General features: G+C 47.8%; 1 protein-coding gene across 1 annotated transcript in view; it reads left to right on the top strand.

The window, feature by feature from the left end:
• LOC144485989 (uncharacterized) overlaps window positions 1–14295 on the top strand; it is an 87155-nt gene extending 72860 nt beyond the window's left edge. Inside the window, exons 8-9 of the mRNA XM_078204087.1 lie at window positions 8039–8208; window positions 11788–14295. Of these exons, the coding sequence (XP_078060213.1) occupies window positions 8039–8208; window positions 11788–13801 (2184 nt within the window). The 3' untranslated portion in view covers window positions 13802–14295. The remainder of the gene's footprint in view (window positions 1–8038; window positions 8209–11787) is intronic.
• Window positions 14296–22461: the final 8166 nt, after the last annotated feature.

Here is a 22461-nt window from a genome sequence, read left to right as displayed (position 1 = left end):
ATACAGGAGTTGGGACGTCTTGTTGAAGTTGTACAAGACATTGGTAAGGCCACATTTGGAATACCGTGTGCAATTCTGGTCACCCTATTATAGAAAGGATATTATTAAACTAGAAAGAGTGCAGAAAAGATTTACTAGGATGCTACCAGGACTTGATGGATTGAGTTATAAGGAGAGGCTGGATAGACTGGGACTTTTTTCTCTGGAGCGTAGGACGCTGAGGGGTGATCTTATAGAGGTCTATAAAATAATGAGAGGAGTAGATCAGCTTGATAGTCAATATCTTTTCCCAAAGGTAGGGGAGTCTAAAACTAGAGGGCAAAGGTTTAAGGTGAGAGGGGAGAGATACAAAAGTGTCCAGAGGGGCAATTCTTTCACACAGAAAGTGGTGAGCATCTGGAACAAGCTGTCAGAGGTAGTAGTAGAGGCAGGTACAATTTTGTCTTTTAAAAAGCATTTAGACAGTTACATGGGTACGATGGGTATAGAGGGATATGGGCCAAATGCGGGCAATTGGGATTAGCTTAGGAGTTTTTTTTTGAAAAGGGCAGCATGGACAAGTTGGGCCGAAGGGCCTGTTTCCATGCTGTAAACTTCTATGACTCTATGAACATGATTTCCCCTTTAGAAAGGGACTGGCTCTTCCTAATCCACCCACAATTTTCCATATGACTACTAATTCTATCCTGAATGATTGTTTCTGGAAGCTTGTTCAGCACTGATATTAAACTGACTGGTCTGTAATTGCTGAGGCTTAAAACCTTTTTTAAACAAGTGTTATGATCCCAGTTGACGTTATAACTGTATGGGAAGATCCCAGGATGGAACCCTGGCTCAAAAGACTGCAACTTTTTGTTAAATCAAATGTGGAGGAACAGAGGCATGGGACCACTAATTAGTTTTAACGACAAAATAAATTATTAAACATGAAAAATGGATTATATACAATGTACATTTACTCCTCCTTTAGCTTAACAATTACTCACAGCTTTTAAGGTTAGCACGGATGACAAAGTACATTCGAAGCTACAATAGTCTCATTAGTACACAGTCTCAGTTTGCAGATTTCTCCTCAGAATCTCTGCCCCCCCAAATGATTGTCATGTCAGAGTTTCTAAACTCTACGCCCAAAATACGATTTAAAATCATCTCTCTTCACAATACGTTCACTTAGCGCACTCCAAAATCCAGTTCACATTTTCCAAAAGACCTGTTTGACCAGAGCTTCCACTCCACTTTTAGCAATAGGCATATACCAGGGTTTTGGATTAACCCTTTTCGGATTTTCACTGTTACACCAATACTGATATCAAGCCAATACTTTATAGTTTGTTTATGGACAATAGTAACATTTCAAACTTTAGAATAGAAAACCTTTTGCTAGTATCCTCACCAATCGATTTCTCCTCAGTTTTGTCTGGTGTCCCTGAAGGGAATCCTGTTCTATTTCCCAGTTTTCTCTTAGTTCTCTTTAACTCCACACATTCTGGAAACTTTTCTTTTTTTCTCTAGCTTCTTAACTAGTTGCTCTTTGGATCTTTGGCTCTGGCTTTCTGAACCAATACTCTATTGGAGGGTTTTTCTTACAGCAAATCTAAAAGAGTAATTTCCTCTTTTCCCCCAGCAGAGATGAGAGAGATCGTTATTACTCCATTGTCTGTCTCCAGCCAACTCTAGCTGAAAGTAAAAAACAATGAAAATTGCTGCTCCCCTTAGAGCCCCTCTAGTTGCTTAGCAACTATCTTTCTTCACACCGTAGCTCTCTAAACATAATAGTATCTCAGCTGGAGCTGAAACTAACCCCCACACAGACAAACATTTTTCTTCAGCATGAAATCTAACTACAACTCCCTTCCAGGCAAAGACACATGAAATTTAGTCTACCTAAAACACTGCCTATTTCTAATGTTTACCCATACAAATCCCTTAAAACCACCTTTGGTTTTCTAACAACAAGAGCATAACCTTCGCAATTGACAAGTCTTCTAGCACCTCCCCCGAGTCTAGAGAAGAGTGGACGAATTTGGCCAGCCCCACTCCCAACCCCTGTAATTTCCATTCTCATTACAAAGAACAATGAAAAGTCCAGCACAGGAACAGGCTCTTCGGCCCTCCAAGCCTGTACCAATCATGATGCCCTAACTAAATGAAAAAAATACCTTCTGCCCTTACCCAGTCCGTATCCCTCTATTCCCTCCCTATTCATGTAGCCATCCAGATGCCTCTTAAATGTTGCTAATGTTCCTGCTTCCACCACCTCCTCTGGCAGCGCGTTCCAGGCACCCACCACTCTCTGTGTGAAAAACTTACCCCGCACATCTCCCTTAAACTTTTCCCCTCTCACCTTGAACCTGTGCAGCCTTGTAATTGGCATTTTCATCCTGGGGAAAAGCCTCTGACTATCCACCCTGTTTATACCTCTCATAATTTTGTAGACCTTTATCAGGTCTCCCTTTACCCTTAGCCTCCGTTTTTCCAGTGAAAACAATCCTAGTTTATTCAACCTCTTCTCATAGCCAACACCTTCGAGACTAGGCAATATCCTGGTGAACCTTCTCTGCACTCTCTCCAAAGCTTCCACATCCTTCTGGAAATGACCGGAACTGCACGCAATACTCCAAATGCAGCCTAACCAAGGTTTTATATAGCTGCAACATGATTTCCCAACTCTTGTACTCAATGCCACAGCCCTCCCCTCATCAATTATCTTTGTCACCTCTTCAAAAAACCCAATCAAGTTGGTGAGACATGACCTTCCCCAAACAAAACCATGCTGCCTGTCACTAACTAGTCCATTATCCTCCAAATGTGCACATATCCTGTCCCTCAGTATCTTCTCCAAAAACTTCCCCACCACTGACGTCAGGCTCACCAGCCTATAATTCTCTGGATTATCCCTGCTTTCTTTCTTAAACAAGGGAACAACATTGGCTACTCTCCAGTCCTCTGGAACCTCGCCTGTGGTCAAAGAGGATGTGAAGATATCTGTTAAGGCCCCAGCTATTTCTTCCCTTGCCTCCCGCAGTAACCTGTAATCGATCCCATCTGGCCCCAGGGACTTGTCTACCTTAATGCAATTTAAGATACCCAACGCTTCCTCCTTCGATATATTGACATTCTCTAGAGCATTCACACACCCATCCCTGACCTTAACATCCATCATGTCCTTCTCCTTGGTAAATACCGATACAAAGTACTCATTAAGGATCCCACCCACTTCCTGTGGCTCCACACATAACTTTCCTCCATTGTCCTTGAGTGGACCTACTCTTTCTCTTGCTACCCTCTTGCTAATATATGTATAAAAATCCTTGGGATTCTCCTTGACCCTGTTTGCTGGAGACATTTCATGGCCCCTTTTAGCCCTCCTAATTCCACATTTAACTTCCTTCCTACTTTCTCTATACTCCTCAAGGGCTTTGTCGGTTTTTAGTTGCCGAGACTTATCATATGCTTATTTTTTCCTTTTCACTAAGCTTACAATTTCCCTTGTCATCCATGGTTCCCTTATTTTCTTCAATGCCTCTCATCTGGTCCTGGTGTCTTGTCAACTTTCAGTACCCACAGTATATTCAACACTTCCTCATCAAATTTGAACCCTTCTAGGGACAGAGATTCTTCATTTGTCACCTAGTCCTGGGTAACATCTACCTTCTTGGCAAAGACGGATGCAAAGTATTCATTTAGTACTTCAGCATGCCCTCTGCCTCCATATGTCAATCCCCTATTAGGTCCCTAAATTGACCCTACTCCTTTTACTATTTATGTGTCTGTACTTTGGGATTCGCTTTTATGTTGGCTGCCAGACTTTTCTCCTAAATTCTCTTTGTTTCTCTCATGTACTTTTTCCACCTTCCCTCTGAACCTTCTGATTTCCTCTTATTTCTCAACTGTATTTTCGACCTGACCTTTGTCATACACACATTTTTTTCTTATCTTAATTTTGATCTCCTTTTCCATCCACGGAGCTCTGGATTTGTTTGCCACATTTTGCCCTTGAAGGGAATATACCTTGACTGTGTCTGGACCATTTTGGTAGCCCGTTGTTCTGCTACAGTTTTTGATTTCCACTCCATCTGACGAAGGAGCAGCGCTCCGAAAGCTAGTGGCGTTTGCTACCAAATAAACCTGTTGGACTTTAACCTGGCGGTGTGAGACTCCTTACAGTTTTTCCTGCCAAACCTTTATTCCAGCCTAACTGACCCAGTTCGGTTCTTGCCTCATTGAAGTTGCCTCTCCCGCAATTAATTATTTTTATTGTGGATTTCCCCTCCCTTGGTCTCCCTCACTCACTCTCCATTCCCTCAAACTCTTCCCCCCCTTGGCTTCCCCTCACTCAGTTCCCCCCCCCCTCTTAGACTCTCTCCCCTCAGTCGCCCATCCCTCAGTCTCTTCTCCCCCAGTCTCCTTCCCCCTCCGTCAGACTCTGTCCCCTCAGTTACCCCTCCATCAGTCACCCCTTCTCAGCCTCCCTGGGACTCTTTCCCCTGGGTGTTACCTCCCTCTATTTCCCAGCCATTTTACAGGACCTCCCACTACCCCCAGGATTATTATTTCCCCAAACAACCCCACCCCAATCCATCCTCCCCCTTGGGATTGGTGCTTGACAAATGTTGGTCTGGCTGCACTCCTCCCAGCGCCACGGGAAGGAAGGAGGGATAGCGGGGAGCCTCGTTGTTGAATGAAAGGACTCTGAGGCCCTCTCAGAGCCTCCAGCTGAGACACCAGATGAAGGTGAACACCGAACCAACTTGCCATTGGCCATGTCAGTCATGTTGGTGGGGATGCCAATGGGCACCTTGGCTAACTGCAAGGGAGCCTCTCCGCTGGGGTTGAAAACAAAGCATGGGGTTCAATAATAAATAAAAATAAAACTAATTAAAGGGGAAAATTAATTCCCAACACCATCCCTTTTGTTCTTGAGCTCCTCATGAGGAGACTTGATTTAATTGTGAGGGTTTACATTAGCCAGTGTATTTTTCTCTCGCACCCCCAAGCCCTGCTTGTAGTTATTGCTGATATTTTGATTTTTAAGGGGTTTAGTTGGAAAGGCTGGCCCCTCCATTCCCTCCTCCTCCGCCTCACCCCACTTCCCGCGCTTTTCAAACACCAACCGCCACAACCGCCACCCCGCGCGCCACCAGCGGCCGCTGATTGACAGACACCCCGAATACGGGGCGGGGCTAGCATTGCCAGGGGGCGGGGCGTGGGGGCTTATCCAAGCCTGGGACGAGCCCCCGTTTCACTGGCCGTCTGTCCATGAGCGGAATGGAGTCGGATCAGATAGGGAGGCGGGCTCCGAGATGATTGGTCAGAGGAACCGTCAATCAGGAGGCTCGCCATCTGAATGGCCGCCGCAATTGTCCGTCAGCACTGGGCTCGCATCCGATTGGTCGGCGCGGCTGTCCGTCAGGAACAATCCCGCATCTGATTGGTTAGGGAGACCATCAGTCAGGTGTTCCGACACCTGGTTGGTCGCGACGGCTGTCAGTCAGGGGCCAGCCCTACCCTGATTGGCTGGCGCTTTCAGCCTGTTGGGACAGGCCGTCTTCTCATTGGTCGTTTTCCAAGTAGCCGGCCCCCCGCCCCGCCCCTGCCCCCACCCTCGGCCGCCCCCCCCCCCCCCCCCCCGGCTCCGGGGCGTCAGTCGGCGCCCGGACGGCGGAGGGCGCGGAGCGGGAGGAAGGAGGTTGCTCGGTGCCGCGAGGCCAGGTTGGTCCCGCTGACCGGAGGGAGGGTGAACGGGCCTCGGTCAATAGAGCGGAACCGATCCGGCCCGGATATTAATAAATAACGGCGGTGGCAGTGGGGAAGGTTCTGGAAGCCGGAAGTGAGGGTCTGCCCCTCCCCCACACCATCGCCACCCACCCTGATAGGCCTCAGGCCTGAAAGAGACAGACAGGGAGAGGCAGGGGATGGATTCAATCACAGCCAGTGGTTTGGATTGAACTATCCAGTGCGTGGGGCCCCGGCAGGTTCCGGCATTGCAAAACAGGGTATTTATTTGGATGAGAATTATCGAATTCCTGCAGTGCAGAAAGAGGCCATTCAGCCCATCGAGTCTGCACTGACTACAATCCCACCCAGGCCCTATCCCCGTAACCCCATGCGTTTACCCGAGATAGTCCCCTAAAGGGGCAAGTTAGCATGGCCAATCCAGCTAACCAGCACGTCTTTCTGACTGGGAGGAAACCCACGCAGACACGGGGAGAAGGTGCAGACTCCACCCAGACAGTGACCCAAGCCGGGAATCGAACCCGGGTCCCTGGCGCTGTGAGGCAGCAGCGCTTGGGACCTATATCCTGCCGGATATAAAAAGAAAGAAAGGATTGCAGGGGTGGGAAATAGAGTTAGCTGCTGAACTGGGACAACGAGCCAGTAAAGGTATGGTGGGCTGAATGGCCTCTGTCATTGGGAGAATTGGTTGGTGCAGCCTGAGGCAGTTAGAGTGGACAGCAGCAGTGGGAATGGGGAGTTAGCCAGGGTCCAGTGGGACGCCCCCTCTCACCCTCAGGGTGTGCCCTGGTGTGACATAACTTTTACTGTGTGACGGCACAGCAAGATTCCACAAACAACAAATGAGGTTGATCCCGCATGGTCCCTGGCTGTCAACAAGCCAAGTCTCAAACACAGCTGGGTGCGGCTTGTTTATCTGTCACATACTCTCGAGAGTTTGGAAGAATGGAGGTGAACTCATTGAAAAGGTCAAAATCCGAGAGGCTGTTTTGAAAGATTTGCCACTGACAGGCTGTTTTTCCTTCCCACCGACACTCCTGGCTGCAGGTTGGGGGCGAGGGGAGTGGATTGTGGGTGCCACAGGGGCAGAGGTTGTACATTTTCAGACGAGACATTTCTTCGCTGTGGTGAATTTTGGGATTACTCGAGCTCAGAGAGCTGTGGGTACTCAGCTGCTGGGGCTTTTTGAGATGGAGCAGCGGGAATTGAGGAGAGAATGCAGTGCAGGTGAGATTGTATCGAATGGTAGAGTGAACAGGATCAAGAGGGGCTGAATGGCCACCTTCCAATTCTGGCTGTGCTCAGGGAAAGTTGGCATGGTAGCAGAAAAATGTACTGAAGAGAGGTGGCAGTTTTTCAAGGAATGTCTGTCTAGAGTTCCACAGTAAGAAGTCTCACAACACCAGGTTAAAGTCCAACAGGTTTATTTGGTAGCAAATACCATAAGCTTTCTGAGCGCTGCTCCTTCGTCAGATGGAGTGGAAATGTGCTCTCAAACAGTGCACAGAGACACAAAAAATCAAGTTACAGAATACTGATTAGAATGTGAATCCCTACATAGAGTTCTACAGGACAACGTTCCGAGCAGACAGGGAGGAGTTGGTAGGTTAAAGGAACCGTGGTGCACGAAAGCTGTGCGGGAACTAGTCGCGAAGAAAAGGAAAGCATCCAAAAGGTTCAGAGAGCTTGGCGAAGATAGGGATTTAGAAGAGTATACGGCTTGTAGGAAGGGACTAAAGAAGGAAATTAGGAGAGCCAGAAGGGGTCACGAGAAGGCCTTGGCAGGTAGGATTAAGGAAAACCCTAAGGCGTTCTATAAATATGTGAAGAGTAAAAGGATGAGACGTGAAGGAATAGGGCCGATAAAAGGTGAAATCATAGAATCCCTACAGTGCAGAAGGAGGCCATTCGGCCCATCGAGTCTGCACCAACCACAATCCCACCCAGGCCCTACCCCCACATAAGACCATAAGACATAGGAGCGGAAGTAAGGCCATTCGGCCCATCGAGTCCACTCCACCATTCAATCATGGTTGATTTCAACTCCATTTACCCGCTCTCTCCCCATTGCCCTTAATTCCTCGAGAAATCAAGAATTCCTCGAGAAATCAAGAAATCAACATATTTACCTGATAATCCTGTACGGAACCAGTAGAAATGGCAGAGGTGCTTAATGAGTATTTTGCCTCAGTTTTCACAGAGGAGAAGGACCTGGGTGGATGTACTGCGGGCTTGCGGTGGACTTTAACAAAGAGGCAGTGCTGGAATCTTTAAATGGCATCAAGATAGATAAGTCGCCGGGTCCGGATGGGATGTACCCCAGGTTACTGTGGGAGGCGAGGGAAGAGATTGCAGAGCCTCTGGCGATGATCTTTGCGTCGTCGATGGAGACGGGAGAGGTGCCGGAGGATTGCGGATGTGGTTCCTATTTTCAAGAAGGGGAATAGGGATAGCCCAGGATATTACTGACCGGTGAGTCTAACCTCAGTGGTTGGTAAACTGATGGAGAAGATCCTGAGGGACAGGATATATGAGCATTTAGAGAGGTTTAGTATGCTCAAGAATACTCAGCATGGCTTTGTCAAAGGCAGATCGTGCCTTACGAGCCTGGTGGAGTTCTTCGAAAATGTGACTGAACGCATTGACGAAGGGAAAGCGGTAGATGTGGTTTATATGGATTTTAGCAAGGCGTTCGATAAGGTCCCCCATGCAAGGCTTCTAGAAAAAGTGGGAGGGCATGGGATCCAAGGGGCTGCTGCCCTGTGGATCCAGAACTGGCTTGCCCAAAGGAGGCAGAGAGTGGGTATAGATGGGTCTTTTTCTAAATGGAGGTCGGTCACCAGTGGTGTGCCCCAGGGATCTGTTCGGGGACCCTTGCTGTTTGTCATTTTCATAAATGACCTGGATGAGGAAGTGGAGGGATGGATTGGTAAGTTTGCCGACGACACGAAGGTTGGTGGGGTTGTGGATAGTCTGAAGGGATGTCAGAAGTTACAGAGGGACATAGATAGGATGCAAGACTGGGCAGAGAAGTGGCAGATAGACTTCAACCCAGATAAATGCGTAGTGGTCCATTTTGGCAGGTCAAATGGGATGAAGGAGTACAATATAAAGGGAAAGACTCTTAGTACTGTAGAGGATCAGAAGGACCTTGGGGTCCGGGTCCATAGGACTCTAAAATCGGCCCCGCAGGTGGAGGAGGTGGTTAAGAAGGCGTATGGTGTGCTGGCCTTTATCAATCGAGGGATTGAGTTTAGGAGTCCGGGGATGATGATGCAGCTATATAAGACCTTCGTCAGACACCACTTGGAGTACTGTGCTCAGTTCTGGTCGCCTCATGACAGGAAGGATGTGGAAAAGATTGAAAGGGTGCAGAGGACATTTACAAGGATGTTGCCTGGATTGAGTGGCATGCCTTCTGAGGATAGGCTGAGGGAGCTCGATCTTTTCTCCTTGGAGAGACGTAGGATGTGAGGAGACCTAATAGAGGTATATAAGATGTTGAGAGGCATAGATCGGGTGGACTCTCAGAGGCTTTTTCCCAGGGTGGAAATGGCTGCTATGAGAGGACACAGGTTTAAGGTGCTGGGGGGTCGGTACAGGAGAAATGTTAGGGGCATTTGTGTTTTTCACACAAATGATGGTGGGCGAGTGGAATCGGCTGCCGTCAGTGGTGGTGGAGGCAAACTCAATAGGGTCTTTTAAGAGACTCCTGGATGAGTACATGGAGCTTAATAGGATGGAGGGTTATAGGTAGGCCTAAAAGGTAGGGATATGTTCGGCACAACTTGTGGGGCCGAAGGGCCTGTTTTGTGCTGTAGTTTTTCTATGTTTCTAAAATGGGGTGTTTGTCTGGGATTATTAACAACTGCACAAAGACACCTTGGGACGATTGAATGTTTAAGTACTTCAAACTATCCGCATTTTATAAGAGCTATATTCCCAGGAGGGAGTTACAGACTGGAATCCAATCCAGGGGTTTGGGGTGGTTTATATATAGAATAACAGATACCCAGGAGTGAGTTACAGACTGGAATCTAATCGAGGGGTTCAGGGTGGTTTATATATAGAATAACTGATACCCGGGAGTGAGTTACAGACTGCAATCTAATCGAGGGGTTCGGGGTGGTTTATATATAGAATAACATACCCGGGAGTGAGTTACAGACTGGAATCTAATCGAGGGGTTCAGGGTAGTTTATATATGGAATAACAGATACCCGGGAGTGAGTTACAGACTGGAATCTAATCGAGGGGTTTGGGGTGCTTTATATATAGAATAACAGATACCGGGAGTGAGTTACAGACTGGAATCTAATTGAGGGGTTCAGGGTGGTTTATATATAGAATAACAGATACCCGGGAGTGAGTTACAGACTGGAATCTAATCGAGGGGTTTGGGGTGGTTTATATGTAGAATAACAGATACCCGGAGTGAGTTACAGACTGGAATCTAATCGAGGGCTTCGGGGTGGTTTATATATAGAATAACAAATACCCGGGAGTGAGTTACAGGCTGGAATCTAATCGAGGGGTTCAGGGTGGTTTATATACAGTATAACAGATATCCGGGAGTGAGTTACAGACTGGAATCTAATCGAGGGCTTCGGGGTGGTTTATATATAGAATAACAGATACCCGGGAGTGAGTTACAGACTGGAATCTAATCGAGGGGTTCAGGGTGGTTTATATACAGTATAACAGATATCCGGGAGTGAGTTACAGACTGGAATCTAATCGAGGGCTTCGGGGTGGTTTATATATAGAATAACAGATACCCGGGAGTGAGTTACAGACTGGAATCTAATCGAGGGGTTCAAGGTGGTTTATATTTCGAATAACAGATACCCGGGAGCGAGTTACAGACTGGAATCTAATCGAGGGGTTCAGGGTGGTTTATATATCGAATAACAGATACCCGGGAGTGAGTTACAGACTGGAATCTAATCGAGGGGTTTGGGGTGGTTTATATATAGAATAACAGATACCCGGGAGTGAGTTACAGACTGGAATCTAATTGAGGGGTTTGGGGTGGTTTATATATAGAATAACAGATACCCGGGAGTGAGTTACAGACTGGAATCTAATCGAGGGCTTCGGGGTGGTTTATACATAGAATAACAAATACCCGGGAGTGAGTTACAGACTGGAGTCTAATCGAGGGGTTCAGGGTGGTTTATATACAGAATAACTGATACCCGGGAGTGAGTTACAGGCTGGAATCTAATCGAGGGGTTCAGGGTGGTTTATATACAGAATAACTGATACCCGGGAGTGAGTTACAGACTGGAATCTAATCGAGGGGTTCAGGGTGGTTTATATATAGAATAACAGATACCCGGGAGTGAGTTACAGACTGGAATCTAATCGAGAGGTTCAGGGTGGTTTATATATAGAATAACAGATACCCGGGAATGAGTAACAGACTGGAATCTAATCGAGGGGTTCAGGGTGGTTTATATATAGAATAACAGATACCCGGGAGTGAGTAACAGACTGGAACCTAATCGAGGGGTTCAGGGTGGTTTATATGTAGAATAACAGATACCCGGGAGTGAGTTACAGACTGGAATCTAATCGAGGGGTTCGGGGTGGTTTATATATAGAGTAACAGATACCCGGGAGTGAGTTACAGACTGGAATCTAATCGAGGAGTTCGGGGTGGTTTATATATAGAATAACAGATACCCGGGAGTGAGTTACAGACTGGAATCTAATCGAGGGGTTCGGGGTGGTTTATATATAGAGTAACAGATACCCGGGAGTGAGTTACAGACTGGAATCTAATCGAGGGGTTCGGGGCGGTTTATATATAGAATAACAGGCACCCGGGAGTGAGTTACAGGCTGGAATCTAATCGAGGGATTTGGGGATGCTGTGAGTAGTTTTAGTACATGTGGACGTTTGTGGGTCTCTGCTTGGCAGGGCAGGTTAATGGTGGCGGGTTACTAATGGGATGAGCCAGTGGGTGATTGCCGGGATTGTTCTGTGTCGGGAATGATACCTGGCTGGGAAAGGTGGCTAAAACGTCTTGTTGTTGTATTTCTGCAGCAGCATTGACTGGAGGCAGCGGAGGCGCAGGAATATGGACAGAGCTTCAGTGCAGGCCAGCATTGAGCGCAAGGGCTGTGGAGGGAACTCTCCAGAGAGATTTCCTTGTGGCAGACGTGGCCAGAAGCGTGATTCTTCCTCTCCGGGACCGCTGGCTCCGCAGATCATCGTAATGAAGGTGATCGACATGGTTACATCGCCCCACAGCCCAGGGGAGACAGCAGACTGTCGCCATTCAGAGTTGAAGGAAGATTCACTGGGCTCAGAGGGAGAGTGCAAATCGCCTGACCGAATGCATGAACAACCTTGCGCCTCGGAGGCTGAGGCAGGCTCGGGCAGCCCTAAGAATGAGATAGGATCCGCAGATGGAGCTGAGCTGGCGGGTGAGGGGGGGTTAGATTGTGTTGAGGATGAGGTAGAATCGCAGGATTTGGAGGGGGAGATGGAATCGAGAGAGATTAAGGATGAGGCCCAGGGACAGGACTCGGAGGAAGAGGTAGATTGGCCGGACGGGGCTCAGGAAGGTTGTTCACTCCAGAGCCCAGGAGCAGCTGCAGTTCCCCAGAGCCGGACAAAATCCGCTGGTCCCAGACCGGAGCCCACGACCAAAGACAAGTATTTCAGCTGCTCGCTGTGCGATAAATCCTTCAGCCAGCTGTCCTGGTTCCTGGTCCATGAGCGAATCCACCTGGATGAGAAGCTACACTGTTGTCAGGTCTGCAGCAAATCATTTGCCCAGGCTTCTGACCTCCAGAACCATCAGCGCACACACACCGGGGAGAAGCCCTTCCAGTGTGAGCTGTGTGACCGCTCCTTTGCCCAGTCCTCCACCCTCCTCAACCACCACCGCACGCACACCGGGGAGAAGCCCTTTCAGTGCGACAACTGCGACCGCTCCTTTGCCCAGTCCTCCACCCTCCTGACCCACCAGCGCACCCACACCGGGGAGAAGCCCTTTCAGTGCGAGCACTGCGACCGCTCCTTCGCCCAGTCCTCCATTCTGCTCAACCACCAGCGTATCCACACCGAGGCCAAGCCTGCGCCATCAGAGAGCCCCACTCCTGCCAAACGGCGGAGAGCTAGCCAGCGGGAGACAGCTCACCGCTGCCAGGTCTGCAACGAGACCTTTAGCACCTCCTCCAAGCTGCTGCTCCACCAGAGCACGCACGCCGGGGACCGGCCCTTCCTCTGTGATGTCTGCCGCGAGGGTTTCTCGGACCCGGCAGAGCTGGCTGTGCACCGCCGCTCGCATGCTGGCGATCGTCCCTATGAGTGTGACGTGTGCCACAAACGCTTTGCCTACGACTCCTCGCTGGCCATGCACCGCAGGGTTCACGCAGGCGAGCGGCCTTACCGCTGCTCCACCTGCGGAAAGTCCTTTAGCACCTCCTCTAAGCTGCTCAACCACCGGCACAGCCATGCTGCCGAGAGACCCTTCCAGTGTCCTGTCTGCCTCAAGAGTTTCAGCAATCCCTCGCACCTGGCCCGACACCAGCGCTCTCACGATGGTGAGAAGACCTTTCCTTGCGAAGTATGCGGCCGCTCCTTCGGGCAGGCGGTCAATCTAGCCAACCACCGCCGCACTCACGCTGGTCACAAGCCCTTCCAGTGCCAGACGTGTGGCCGCAGCTTCAACCAGTCGTCTGACGTGCTGAAACACCAGCGCACCCACACCGGGGAGAAGCCCTTCCAGTGTGAGCTGTGTGACCGGGCTTTCACCCAACTCTCCACCCTCCTGAATCATCAGCGCATCCACCTGGGTGAGAAGCCACATCGCTGCGAGGTGTGCGACCGGGCTTTCACCCAACTCTCCACCCTCCTCAATCACCAGCGCATCCACACTGGCGAGAAGCCCTTTAAGTGTGAGACCTGTGACAAGGCTTTCACCCAGTCCTCCAGCCTCCTGAACCACCGCCGAATCCACACTGGGGAGAAACCATTCCAGTGTGTGCTGTGTGCAAAATCCTTCTCCACCTCCTCCTCTCTGTCCGTACACCAGCGGTCACACGTGTAGGGACTTCTGCTCAGTCCAGGGAAGAGGCCCTGAGCCGCTGGGCGGTGTGCGTGTGTGCACGTCCCACATGGGGACACTCTGTCTCTCTCCCCTCTCCTGCCTACCTCGCCTCTCTCATTCTTCATTGGTTTGGTTAACAGTTCTGGCCTACTCCTCAGGAACGCTGACTTTGGGAATCCAGCATTGGTCGAATCTGACTCCCGCCAGATGTCATTATTGGTGGTGGGAGAGGAGGGGAAGTTCTGAGTTTTAATGTAACCATGTGTGCGACATGAGTCAGGAAGGGTCAAGAGGATGCTTGTTCCCCATTGGAAACCAGCCTCAGCGATGGCAGGAGGTGGGAGTGGGCTGGCGTCCAGTCAGATGCCCCAATCGATAGTTGCAAAGAATTTATATTTAACGGAAAAGTTGAAAGTCATGTTTTGTCTCCCCTGCCTTGTTTAAAGAATTGTGAGAAGCAATGACGGTTATAAATAAAGTGATGGAAAACAAAACTGGTATTTTGCAGCTTCTCTGTGTGAACTGAAGGCCCTCATACCAGAGCAGATCCCGGGAGGGGGTATCTTCCAATGTCGTTCCTAAAGTGATGGCCACCACAACCTACCTCTGCTGTTCCCCTTGAGCCACTGCCTGTGGCACGATGACCCCAGGCCTATAAATGGAAACATCTGTCTGCTGCATTGAACTTTTTAAATAATCTTAAGCACTCTGTTGGTCTTAGATCTCAGCTTCTCTTTTCGAGAGATCTGAGACCCAGTCTGTTCCATCTTTCCTGGTGGCTTAACTGGAACTGTGCACAAGATAGTGCCCAGTGTGGTCTAACCGAGGGATACACAGACCAGAACTGTGCACAGTGCTCCCGAATGTGGTCTAACTGAGGGATACACAGACCAGAACTGTGCACAGTGCTCCCGAATGTGGTCTAACCAAGGGATAGGGAGACCAGAACTGTGCACAGTGCTCCCAAATGTGGTCTAACCGAGGGATACACAGACCAGAACTGTGCACAGTGCTCCCGAATGTGGTCGAACCAAGGGATAGGGAGACCAGAACTGTGCACAGTGCTCCCGAATGTGGTCGAACCAAGGGATAGGGAGACCAGAACTGTGCACAGTGCTCCCGAATGTGGTCGAACCAAGGGATAGGGAGACCAGAACTGTGCACAGTGCTCCCGAATGTGGTCGAACCAAGGGATAGGGAGACCAGAACTGTGCACAGTGCTCCCGAATGTGGTCGAACCAAGGGATAGGGAGACCAGAACTGTGCACAGTGCTCCCGAATGTGGTCGAACCAAGGGATAGGGAGACCAGAACTGTGCACAGTGCTCCCGAATGTGGTCTAACCAAGGGATAGGGAGACCAGAACTGTGCACAGTGCTCCCGAATGTGGTCGAACCAAGGGATAGGGAGACCAGAACTGTGCACAGTGCTCCCGAATGTGGTCGAACCAAGGGATAGGGAGACCAGAACTGTGCACAGTGCTCCCAAATGTGGTCGAACCAAGGGATAGGGAGACCGGAACTGTGCATTGTGCTCCCAGTGTGGTCTAACTGAGGGATACATAGACCAGAACTGTGCACAGTGCTCCCAGTGTGGTCTAACCGAAGGATACGGAGACCGGAACTGTGCACGGTGCTCCCAGTGTGGTCTAACCAAGGGATACAGAGACAGGAACTGTGCACGGTGCTCCCAGTGTGGTCCAACCGAGGGATATGGAGACTGGAACTGTGCACGGTGCTCCCAGTGTGGTCTAACCGAGGGATACGGAGACTGGAACTGTGCATGGTGCTCCCAGTGTGGTCCAACCGAGGGATATGGAGACTGGAACTGTGCACGGTGCTCCCAGTGTGGTCTAACCGAGGGATACAGAGACTGGAACTGTGCACGGTGCTCCCAGTGTGGTCTAACCGAGGGATACAGAGACAGGAACTGTGCACGGTGCTCCCAGTGTGGTCTAACCGAGGGATACAGAGACAGGAACTGTGCACGGTGCTCCCAGTGTGGTCTAACCGAGGGATACGGAGACTGGAACTGTGCACGGTGCTCCCAGTGTGGTCCAACCGAGGGATACAGTGACAGGAACTGTGCACGGTGCTCCCAGTGTGGTCCAACCGAGGGATACAGAGACAGGAACTGTGCACGGTGCTCCCAGTGTGGTCCAACCGAGGGATACGGAGACTGGAACTGTGTGTCAGGTTCGTTTTTCAGAGACCCTTACGTACTTGATGCAAGAGCAAGACACATCTGTATAAGAAAACCCAGTCCTTTATTTTTCAAGCAAGTACAAGCTTTTGGAGGATCGCTTTACTAACTCAGCACAGTGAGCTGAACTTCGCCGACCGATACTGTCCGAACAGGGTGCAGTCTCTCCCTTTATACTCTTTTTACAGCAAATAGTCACATACACACAGTATAACTTCACCCCCAGATCACGCGCTTAGCAACAGCAGAAGTAAGTACAAAGACAGTATGTGAGTAAAACCATAAATATGTTGAAAACCCACCCCCGGTTCCCATCGAAACTGCATATCCACCATTGCTTGAGTGTGAGATAGCAACCGTTCCCATATATCTTGGGACGCTGCTTTGCCCATAAAGCGAATGTTATCTCCTTCAAACAAGGACAGCAGATCATGTGTGTATCAACCGAGTCTCGTCTAAACCGGTTTACTCGAGGAGGAATTGTTATTTTGCAAAGCCGGGGTGGCAGTTCAGAATAACTTTTTTCTTTTAATGTTTTATCTTACAGCAACCAGCTGCGTTTGCACTTTTGCAGGAGCTCACTTTTTTTACAAATGGCCAAGATCATAGGAGATTTATTGGATGTTAACCCCTTAACATTTCATGTGCACAGTGCTCTGAGTGTGGTCTAACCGAGGGAAGGAGGAGGTTGTCTGGCCTATCACCTCTACCCCAGCTTTCTGAAGGAGCAATTCCTTCAGTACAACATCCCCCCCCCCATAATCCCGCACATTCTTCCTTTTAAGATAACAATGCAGTTCCGTCTTGAACATCTGGATTGAACCAGCCTTCCCCCATGCTCTTTCAGTACATTTCAGCCCCGAACCACTTGCTGAGAGAAAAAGTTCCTCCCTGTGTCTCTAGCTTCTTTTGTCAATCGCCTTAAATCTGGGTACTCTCGTTCTCAATCTATCCACCCGTGGAAACAGCTTCTCTCCCTCCACTCTGTCCAGATCGCCCCATGAATTTGAGTACTTGTATCAAATCTCTTAGCCTTCTCTTCAGTGAATACAGTCCCCAAGTTCCTCATCTTTGGAACCATCTTTTTTGCACTCTCTCCAAAGTGCATTCCCATCCTTTGTGAAGTGTGGCACGTTACTCCAGCTGAGATTGAATCATTGAAGCAAATTCAACATAACCTCATTGCTCGTGTACTTTGTGCCCCTATTAATAAAGCCTAGAATACTATCTGCTTGATTAATTGCTCTCTCAAGCTGTCCACCTTCAGTGCACATATACACCCAGCTCCCTCTGCTTTTGCACCCCCTTTATAATTGCACCATTTATTTTATATTGCCTCTCCATGTTATTCTGACCAAAATGAATCACTTCATATCGCTCTGCCATCTGTCCGCCAACTTGTCCTTTAAAAGTTCTACACCACCCTGACAGTTCACAATGCTTTCATATCATCGGTATGTTCTGAAGTTGTTCGCTGTGCAAGAGGAGGAAATGCTTTAACAACCCAATTTTGGAAGCGAGGTGGACCAGGAAAGTGAGGAGGTGCAAGACATCGAGCAAAAAGGAGAGGAAATGTTCAGCACTTCTAGTCAATAGTCCGAGCAATAATCTTGCTGAGGTTCGGAGCTGCACGAGATTTCTGTCAGAGTTCAGGAGTTGAGTATTCTCTGACAGAAAACCAAGTTGAGTTTGGGTGTTACGGACAATGCAATTAATGTTGAATTTGACCTGGTACGCTAGGTTAGATCCACTACTGTTAACCGACAATAAATCCTGAGGAGGAGGCTTGGGTGAATAAATGTTGGTGCCAACATGTTCAGGTTAAGAAACGTACTTGTCTCGCTAACTAATTACTTTGCATATCTTACAGACCACTTGATCACCCTGTGAATTTAATCAATTACATGTTAGAAGTATAAGCTCCCTGAGATTTGGAGTTCTTGCAAACCTGTCCCAATGAATGCAAGACAAAGAGCAACGACCACAACAAACAAATCTCTATATTTTCAGCAATATTCATTTTGTTACATACATTCCACTAGATTCAAATGCCAAGGAGCTGGCAGGAGTTGTTCATGAAACAGTAAAGAAATGTGCGCTCCTTCTCCAGATACATTGATGATCATTGTTTTGGAGTATCATTTTGAGTATAGAGTGTTCTTACTAGCCTTTACTCCAATGTAGTTTCACTGGTGTCTGTGAGGGTTCTGAGCATGTGTGGGTTTTGGAGGGTTTTTCAAATCTATAAGTGTGTTCTGCCAGCAAAACATGTTTTACTAGTGCTCCTGTTTTCATAGTTTTTACTGTTATTGTTACACTTTATTATTTATAAAAGAAGATCCTTCTCTGAAACAATGCATTCAACTACCTTTACTGTGGTCTCAGGTTAATCACAATCATCCTCGGTGACATCAATCACTTGGCTTTGATGGAGGCTCCCAATGACTACACTCTTGGAGAGAAGACACTGGGTCGATATTTTTGCTCCATTCTCGACTCTTAATCAGTCTTTTGATTTGACTGGGATTGGCGGGATATTGGTTGATGTTTGGCTTAATTTGGCCATTCAAGTTCTGCAAATTGGCTTTGAGAACATGAATTGAGATACTTTCAAGATGAAGAGCACAGAGATATCATAACCAAGGATATCATCACTCTATCCACCAGAGGCAGCATGGCTTTATGAAGGGCAAATCATGTTGGACTAATTTGCTAGAGTTCTTCATAGATGTAACAAGCAAAGTGGATAATGGGGATCCTCTAGATGTAATATATCTGGACTTCCAGAAGGCCTTTGCTAAGGTGCTGCACAAAAGGTTAGATCACATGGGATTAGGGGTAATTTATTAGCTTGGATAGGTGAAAGGCTGATGGACTGAAGACAAGAGTGTTGGGATGTGGATGGCAAAAAGTATCTAGTGGGGTGCCACAGAGTTCGGTCCTTGAGCCCCAGCTATTTATAACGACTTGGATACAGGGATAGAAGGCTTGATAGTCAAATTTGCAGATGACACAAAAATAAGCAGGACAGTAAGTTGCAATGAGGAAATAAGAACCCTACAAATGAATACAGATAGGTTCGGAGAGTGGGCCAAAAAGTGGCAGATGGAGTTTAACGTGGATAAGTGTGGGGTCGTGTATTTTGATCGGGAAAATGGGAAGGCGACTTATTATCTAAAGGGAGAGAGACTTCAGGCTGCTCTGGTGCAGAGGGATCTGGGTGTCCTCATTCAGGAGTCACAGAAAACTAGCGTGCAGCTCCAGCAGACTAAAGAAAGTGATTGAAATGTTGGCACTTATAGCTAAAGGAATAGAATATAAAGGTAAGGACGTATTGCTGCAACTATACAAGGCATTGGTGAGGCTGCACCTGGAGTATTGTGCACAGTTTTGTCCCCGTACTTGAAGGATGTAGTGGCATTGGAGGCAGTTCAGAGGAGGTTCACTAGATTGATTCCAGAGATGAGGGGTTTGTCGTGTGAAGAGAGATTGAACAGTTTAGGCCGATACTCTCTGGAATTTAGAGAATGAGGGGAGATCAAATTGAGGTATTTAAGATGATAAAAGGTATGGATAAAGTAGACATGGAGCGGATGCTTCCTCTTGTGGGGCATTCTAGGATGAGAGGTCATAGTCTTAGAATAAGGGGCAGCAAATTTAAAACAGTTGAGGAACGACTTCTCCCAAAGGGTTGTGAATCTGTGGAATTCGCTCCCCCAAAGTGCGGTGGGTGCTGGGACAGTGAGTAAATTTAAGGGGGAGTTAGACAAATTTTTAATTGGGAATGGGTTGAAGGGTTATGGGGAGAAGGCAGGAAAATGGGGATGAGGAGGACATCAGCCATGATCGAATGGCAGAGCGGGCCTGATGGGCCAAATGGCCTAATTTTATATCTTATAAAATTATGTAAACAGCTCCTGGTTCATGAGTAAGACCTATCCAAACAAGAAACCCTGCATTACAAAGGACTTGAAAGTAATAGTTAAGGCATGATAAATTGTTCAAGACAAACACTGATTGAAGAATTTAAGATCCTGAACAGTCTTGACAAAGTGGATGTTGGAAAGGAAGTTTCGTCTTGTGGGGGAGTCCAGAACTAGGGGGGTGGGGGGTAGCACTGATTTAAAATCAGGTTTGCCCTTTTAGCTGGGAGATGAGAAATGTGTTCTCCCGGAGGGCTGGCCATCTTTAGAAACTTCTGTTCAGGAGGCGTTAGAGATGAGGGCTGCTGAATATTTTTTAAGGCGGAGATAGATAGATTCTGGTAATACAAGGGGATCAAAGATAATCGACAGGTAGATGGGGAACATGGAACTCAGCACAAACAGATCAGCCTATCAGGGATATGGGGAGAAGGGGGATCATGATATCGAATTCAATGATCAGCCATGATCAAAATGAATGGCACAGCAGTCTTGAGGGGCCAAATGGCGGCCTACTTCTAGTTTCGATGTTTCGAGCTCATTGACGAGCAGAGCAGGCTCAAGAGATTAAATGGCCTCCTCCTGTCCCCATTTCCTATGTTCCCAGTGTGACGTTAGTGTCCCTTTAAGAGATTTTTAAAAAAATCATGATCTCTGGCGCTCTCACAGCGAGTGTTTCTCAGCTCACAGCCTTAGGTGATGTCATTGTTGGGAGGAGTAAAAACAGTCAGGTGACAAGGGTTGTTTTTAGTTTCATTTTGGCGGCAGTGTTAGAAGCACAGCTGAAAGAAGTCTCTCTGTTTATTTTGAAAGTTTTACCAGTTAGCTGAAAGCACAGCTTATTGCCATCCTGCAGTAAAGGGTCTGTGCTTTGTGAAGCTGTCTTGTCTTCAAACTGTTCTGAGTCTCAAGAGCATTTGACTGCAGAATTCAACTAACGGCCTCGATCCCAGTACAAAGTGAGCTGTGCTGTGTTAAATCTGTGATCTTTTGTCTATGGGAGATTTTGGTTTTGATTGGAACAGCTTATACACACTAAGAGTTATACATTATAGTGGTTTTGTTTCTTGTTTGTAATTGATAAAATTTCTTGCTAATTTTCTTACTAGACATGTTAACGATACTCTTAAATAAACTTTGTTTGATAAAAGCTCCCTAGTGGGTCACTTGAATCATACCTGAAGTGAAACATCTCATGATTATCCTAGCCACATTCAAGATGCAAACCTTGTGATTCAGGCGGGCTTCATGAAACACTTTGGAGTTTCTAACCTGACCCATAATACCAGTCCATTCGTAAACATCCTGAACTGAAGATGAAGTTGAGAAATGAAATGCAGAAAGCAAAAGAGGCTGTCAGTCAGAACCAGGGGGCATAAATTTAAGGTCAGGGGCTGGAGATGGGGAGGGGATTTGAGGAAAAGCTTTTTCACCCAGAAGGTGGTGGGAATCTGGAACTTGCTGCCTGAAAGGGTGGTGGAGTCGGGAACCTTCACAACATTTAAGAAGTGTTTAGATGAGCACTTGAAATGCCATTTACTCCAAGGCTACGGAGAAAGTGCTGGAAAATGGGTTAGGTGCTTGGTGGCCAGCAGATAGGAAGGACCAAATGGACTGTTTAGTGCTGTAAAACTCCAGGGATCGAGATGCATAAAGTGCCAAACTCAACACTGAAAAAGAGAAATGACTCCTGTCGGCTTAATTATAACTCTTGCAAAGTCGCAACTGCACAAAACTGTGCTTTTTCCATCCATGTTGTGAATGAATACTTGAAGAAACACGTGATTCTGTATCAGGCATCACTGTGAATTAGGAAGATTTGGTGCTCCTATCAGGAATGGGAGAACCGCGACAGAGCAGAAAGAGGCCGGCAGCAACGCTATGAGAGAGCATCGAGGACAGGCTATCCCCTCACCCTGTCTGATATTCCCCATTAACCAGCACTCTGTACCCTTTATTCCCCATTAACCAGCACTCTGCACCCTTTATTCCCCATTAACCCGCACTCTGCACCCTTTATTCCCCATTAACCAGCACTCTGCACCCTTTATTCCCCATTAACCAGCACTCTGCACCCTTTATTCCCCATTAACCAGCACTCTGTACCCTTTATTCCCCATTAACCCACACTCTTTACTCTTTATTCCCCATTAACCAGCACTCTGTACCCTTTATTCCCCATTAACCCGCACTCTGCACCCTTTATTCCCCATTAACCCACACTCTTTACTCTTTATTCCCCATTAACCAGCACTCTGCACCCTTTATTCCCCATTAACCCGCACTCTTTACTCTTTATTCCCCATTAACCAGCACTCTGTACCCTTTATTCCCCATTAACCCACACTCTTTACTCTTTATTCCCCATTAACCAGCACTCTGTACCCTTTATTCCCCATTAACCCGCACTCTGCACCCTTTATTCCCCATTAACCAGCACTCTGTACCCTTTATTCCCCATTAACCAGCACTCTGCACCCTTTATTCCCATTAACCCGCACTCTTTTACTCTTTATTCCCCATTAACCCGCACTCT

This window comes from Mustelus asterias, unplaced genomic scaffold (assembly GCF_964213995.1).
Source record: "Mustelus asterias unplaced genomic scaffold, sMusAst1.hap1.1 HAP1_SCAFFOLD_261, whole genome shotgun sequence".
Lineage (NCBI taxonomy): Eukaryota > Metazoa > Chordata > Chondrichthyes > Carcharhiniformes > Triakidae > Mustelus > Mustelus asterias.
The sequence above is the reverse complement of the archived record's forward strand: the minus strand, read 5'-3'. Positions and strand labels throughout refer to the sequence as shown.